Raw genomic sequence first — 6,458 nt, 5'->3', positions numbered from 1 at the left:
TATAGCAAAAAACTTCTGCGCATATCAGATACATCCGCGTTCAAATTGTTTGTAATGTTGAAACGTCTGTAGGTTACAAACGGCAACTTTCTTCTTGTTCTACAGGCATAAAAGTGGTATTTTCATGCATGTGTGAGAAAGAATGTCGTGCAATAAATTTCAAGTCATAATCATTTTTTTTACTAAACGATGACCCTTATTTTCATTGCAGATTAACATATTTAATTTTAACATCCTAATTTGGACCTTTTTTCATGATATGAAGTGGAGTGGGTTTCAATTCATCACAGAATAAGGTGAATCTTATTTAAATTTCGATTTCAAGGATTCATTTTTAGATAACTGACATTAAAAAATAATCTCTAAACAATTTTCCTAGATGGTCGATTGTACATTTTGCACAACATTACTCCAGTCGACTTTGGAGGGTACAAGGTAAAAGGCAGGTGCGATTTTACTACCACATGGACATTGGCACCCTGAGATCCAACTAAATGCGCCCAACTTTGAGTTGCATTTCGGACAGTTAAGCTTTCCCTCTACGTTATGCGTGATTTCCGGCATCCAGGCCAAAGGTTCTATGAAATAAGTCTTCATACATATCTCGGCTGTTTTCTGCTCTTCTTGTGTCGCAGATTCTGGCATCTGAAGACATTTTATTTGCTTCGGCGGCTTGTCGTGGCGTTTAGTACTCACATGTCTCCAAATCTGCTGCTCTTTCGGTGCATGAGGTAAAATATTGCTAGCATTTGCTACAATCCTTCGACACTTTTTACAACGATAAACTGTTGGCTCTGGCCTAACGGTGGCCAAACCTGGATCCGACCTTATCAAATCCATGTGATTTTGGGGCAAAATTTTAGCTTTCCTGACATTGTCAGCTGCGACTTGGAGCCTGTACAATTTAAATTGAATGTTGTTGTTATTTATGCTAAAGTCCATGTGCTCGTAGAGTTTCAGCTGAGCTATGAATCCAGGGTTGGGTCCGACGAACCGCCTTTTCTGTTTGACAGCCTCGAAAGCTTTTGAGAAGCTCATATTGTACTTCTTCATCATGTAAGCGATGATTAGAGTGGCCGAACGAGAAACTCCAAAATAACAGTGCACGAGTACTTTACCACCTCGTTCCAAAGCGTAGAGAATAAATTGATAGGTATCTTCAAAGTAGGTCAGTAAGTCCTCTCGAGGCATGTCGGTAACTTGTATGTATTTCAACGTCACGTCTGGGAGACATTGAATTTTCCTTGGCAAAGGACACGAATCCACCGTAAGAATATAAGTGATTTGAGCTTGCTTCAGCCATTCGACGTCGGTCGCAGCTGTTAGGTTTCCTAAGTAGAGATTCGGCTCGATTTCATTATAACTTGAAGGTCCTGCGTCGAAATCTTCCCGCGTTAAATCATTCGTCTCTTGATGAGCCATATTTATTGTCCTAAAACAAAAATAACCTGGTTTAAACATTCAGGGTCACTATACAGAAGTCTAGTTCAAAAATAAAATTATTTGTCCAGGTTATACACATCTACGTTTGGAAAAAGTTTAGTCAATTCTATTTCAGAACATAGTAACATAGTTGTAGGCAAATTACCAGCCTCATTCTTGTACAATTATTATAATTGTAATAATTATATCTTCGATAAATTCATTGCTTCTACTACATTGGAGATCTTACATGAATAAACCAGACCTGAGATTTCAAGGAGGCCATTATATGATTGTTAATAAAAGGAAAAAAAAATTGTCACAGGCTTAAGATGGTTACTGCCCAACAAGTCTAAGGCATTTTTGTTTAGAGTTGGATTTTTATTTGATTATTTTGCACGGGGCTGTCCCGGTATATATCATCAGTCACGGACCTATTTTTGTAATGCAATCAAGTGATCTGATGAGAGCAGTCTGCCCCGACATATTGGACAAAGCCTGGTTTTTACCCCATCATTGATGGACTAAGTTGCAGTCAAGTACACGATGGGAGGACCTACAGCTTAAGGTGGGTTCCGAACAACCAGAAACTTGGTAAAGGTACATAGAAAAATTTGCAGAGATACCGGCTCAGGGATTGAACCCTGGACTTCTAACGTGAAGTCAGGGCGCTTAACCAACTGAGCCACCAAGGCTGTTCCTAATACAATAATAATTATAATTAACAATATTATTATTATTAGCAATAGATTATATTTAGTTAAGATAAAAATTGAAGCGGGGGATGCTAAACTGTATTAAGTCCAACCAGCCAAAAAAAACCTTTCTAGGGGAACAATTTTAAACCGACCGGCTTAATTTTTGTGTGGGTACGTAAGTGTATGGATCAGTTTAATAATCATTGTGTATGTCTATGGTAATGAACCTAGCACCGCTTGGTTTGCACTGCTATTATAAATAACGATAGTAAATAAATTATTAATATTGCTTCAACTAGTACGTTGTTTAATTTTGATAGTGATATCTCCTACATTGTTAAATACTGAATTGAATATTTAGTATACTTAATTCACTTAGTTTCATTTTTTGAACCCATTTGAATGTTTCCAAAAATTAAATTGTGTGGTAAAATAATGCAAAATCTTTAATGTTTCACTATAATAGGTGTCATAAAAAGCGAGAAAATATGCTTTTGGAAGTAAACTTCATTTCGCTCGTAAATGGACTTAGCACCAACTTAACTATTTAAAATTAGCTTAAAATTGTACAGTATGAAAGCCTTTAAGGTGATACAATTTAAAGTTTGTTTAAATTGAATAATCCCAGTGGACATAAAAATAACAGCTTATAGAATATAAATTTGAAATTGTAAAATCATCCTCTCAGCTTATAGCAGAATAAATAAGCAGAATAAATTAAGTATAAATTAAAATAAAATATATGGGGTGATACTAGACCCTACTAGCACGGAACATTACAGGAACGTTCAAAGAATAAATTATCGCTATTGTTATTAGTAGATAGGTAGAGCGCGTTCTGGATACAGATTTACCGTATGAATAGCAAACTTGCGGCTAGAGTGTAGAAGGCTGTGAAATTGGTTGCGCTCCTTGTGCTTACTAACGAATCACAGTTTTTAAGTATCCGATCGATACTGTCGTTATTGGAAATCAATACTTAATAATCATGGAAATGGATCTTTTCAGTCCCAAAAATGTGGAATAGGAGATTATATGATATACAATATAGCATTATTAGACTATTTAATACCTGCGATTCCCGGAATTGAAGTTTTTCACCTCAAAATAATATAATTTTGATGTATTAAATGTTTATCGCAATGGTGCATCATTGAAAATTTCCAAGACCTGCAACCACCCTTGTGCTGTTATAACAATTCTCGGTAAACAAAATTCCATTCTGATGACGTCATCATCGATTCCTGGAACCTTTATCTATGTGAACTAAATTGAGTGAACGTTTAAATACATATTATTTTTTCACTCTCATGTTAATTATTGCATCATATCGTAAAATACTACAAAAAGGCTACAGAAATTTGATAGAGGGGGTAAGCGTCTATAAGAGGAGGTCAGTTCTTCTGTTTAATCAGTTTGTTGTCAGATGCCAGATTATTAAGAAGAAAAGTTACAAGAGCTAAAATATACAAACTCTAACAAGGAAATTTAAAAGTGTGAATCTTGAAGATAACAAGCAGTGAAGGAGAAGAAAAAAGAATGGATTTCCTAAAATTAAACAAAACCGCTCGCAGTAAAGATTTTCTTCCAACAAAGAAGCTGACAGACTTAGAAGTTAACAAGGGATACGAAATAACGAACATTAAGGAGGCTAAAACAAAATATGGAACGAGAACGCTTGTAATCATAGAAAACAAATTCACCGTTTTCCTACCTCAAAGAATGGCAGAATTGTTTGAAGAGGATAAAAATCTGTTGATGCAAATGAAGAAAGCCTGTGAAGATCAGCATCTTCCAATGGTATATTTGGGTGGACGCTTCAACTTCATTGAATTTGTAGAGACAAATGTATAAGTGTGTGCAGTTTTTCAAATATCGCTCAGTCAATGACAAGCTTCGGTGTGATATTCAGCATGCCTTATGCACCACAAAATCAAATGATACATGTGACCACATACAACCTGAATTCATCGTTCACAAAACAAATTATTGTTGGCGCTGAATTTTAAAAAACGGAAAGCTCGCCTCAGCAGTGAAACTTCAGGCCAGTCATCCTCATGCAAGTCTAACCCTAAATCTTGAAGAGTGGAAATTATTTAAAAGTTACTTCAACCTCATGACACTCTTCTTTGATGGCCAAGAGAAGTAACAATGCATCGAATGTGGAAATTTCCATATACACATGACTATATCTTTTGGAAAGTATATAGTGGCTTTGGAGAAAATTCAAGAAACGCAAAAATATTATTCATTTGTACTGCAAGAAACGTTTGCTGTTCTTCAGGAAGTCAGCCCTTGTATCGACCGGTATCTTCTGGATCTCAGTGTTATGCCGTTTCAACGTACAAAAGATGTCATTATTGAAACCATCGATGAAAGTGTCTGGCGTAACGTGAAATCACCATCTGTGAAAAGTGTAACATCTTATATACCAAAAAACTATACGAGTTTAAAGAGTAGCGCAATGAAAAAACTTATATTTGCTAATCTTATGCAATTTGAAATTCTATTTCTTGAAATGATAAGTTCTTATAGTCAGAATGTGTGTGAAGAAGTGATTGAGAAATTACCATAACTCAGTATTTTCCTCGAATTGAGTTGTCTCCATACAAAAATTACGCTCTTGGTCTTGTGGAATTTCTAACCTTCAACCCAATTCCCAATGTAGACATTGGTCAAAATAAATTCTATGTGGGTAAAGAAATAATTGAAATGCCTACAGGAAGTTATGAAATAGGTGATATACAGCGCTATCTACAGAATTTTTTAGTAAAAAAGGGTATTGAAATTCATATTAAACCTAATAATAATACATTACGAAGTGAAATATATTGCAATCGAGATATAAATTTTGAAAAATCAGACTCAATTGCAAGTTTATTGGGATTTACACCAAGAATATTGGAACCTAATAATCATCATGAATCTGATCAACCAGTATCCATCATTAAAATAAATACTCTCAGAGTTTAATGTAACATAACTACAGGAGCGTACATCAATGGTCAAAAAGTGCACACTATTCATGAATTTTTCCCCGTTGTACCGCCAGGATATAAGATAGTGGAAGTCCTATCGCACATCATTTACTTGCCGATCGCCATCAAGACACTAGATCACATACAGCTCCGTATAGTTGATCAAGACGGACATTTGGTTAATTTGTGCTGAAAAGGCTGGGTTTCGAGATCACACCACTCGCAAAAAGAAGAGAACAAAAAGATTCAAGATTTTTTGTGCTTGAATCTGTATTTTTGTATATCGACGTTTAATTGTTTGTCATGGAGGGGGAAATTTTAAATATTGAAAATCCCATTATTTGCGACGAATCTATCGCTCATTGCGAAGTGCATGCACACCAGTCATATGCTTCATCAAGCTTCAATAATAGTGATGAGATTAGAACTACAGTTCAGAATCAAGATCATTGTCTCCCACCGAGCAAAAGTTCACTACACGTACACGGAAGAATCGTAAGAACTGATGGAGCACCATTAACAAAAACAATTTTAGTTTCTAATGCCATTTGTTATTTGTTTGAAGAAGCAAGATATGAAATCAATGCAATAGAAATTGATAGAAATAAAAATGTTGGTCTTACTAGTCTCATGAAAAATGATGTATCTCTAAATCCCGGACATCACGTTATATAGAGAATACTGGCTGGCTTGAAATAAATGATAATAATCAATCACTGACCATCGCCACTGGTTACTTTGATGTAGCCATACCTCTTAGCATGATATTTGGTTTTGCTGAGGATTATCACAAAATCATTGTCAATGCTAAACATGAACTTATTTTGACAAGATCAAAAAGTGATGCCTAGTGTTAGATTGTCAGATTCACGCAAATTTTCGTTACTAAAATATATTGAAAAAGATCCACCTATTCCAATAAGTTTTCGAACTTGGGAACTGTATGAATATCCTCTACTTCCAACTATGCTTCAAACCATGTTTGGACTGTAAAAACATCAACACAATTGGAAAAACCAAAATTTGTTGTACTTGGATTTCAAACAAACAGAAAAAATAATACTATTAGAAGCTCTAGCAACGTTAATCATTGCAATTTGACTAATGTAAAACTACTTTTAAATGATCAGTGCTATCCTTATAGTAATTTGAATCTTGATATTAATCGGAATAGGTATGATCTTCTTTATGAAATGTATACGAACTTTCAAGCTAATTACTATGATAAAGAACCGCAATCATTGCTGTCGAGAGGAGTATTTATAGAGTATCCACCTCTAGTAGTAATTGACTGTTCTAAGCAAAATGAGTCCTTGAAATACGGACCAGTTGACGTTCGATTGGAATTTCAAACTAGTGA

General features: G+C 35.1%; 1 protein-coding gene across 2 annotated transcripts in view; it reads right to left on the bottom strand.

Annotated features, from left to right (window-relative positions):
* Positions 1-28: 28 nt before the first annotated feature.
* LOC117180854 (dual specificity protein phosphatase MPK-4-like) overlaps positions 29-6,458 on the bottom strand; it is a 22,114-nt gene continuing 15,684 nt past the window's right edge. For both annotated transcript variants that reach the window (XM_033373393.1, XM_033373392.1), the window contains one exon: positions 29-1,432. In XM_033373393.1, coding sequence (XP_033229284.1) covers positions 376-1,422 — 1,047 coding nt within the window. In that variant the 5' untranslated portion in view covers positions 1,423-1,432 and the 3' untranslated portion in view covers positions 29-375. The remainder of the gene's footprint in view (positions 1,433-6,458) is intronic.

This window comes from Belonocnema kinseyi, chromosome 9 (assembly GCF_010883055.1).
Source record: "Belonocnema kinseyi isolate 2016_QV_RU_SX_M_011 chromosome 9, B_treatae_v1, whole genome shotgun sequence".
NCBI classification, from domain to species: domain Eukaryota; kingdom Metazoa; phylum Arthropoda; class Insecta; order Hymenoptera; family Cynipidae; genus Belonocnema; species Belonocnema kinseyi.
Note: the sequence above shows the minus strand (reverse complement) of the source record. Positions and strands in the feature narration are given on the sequence as shown.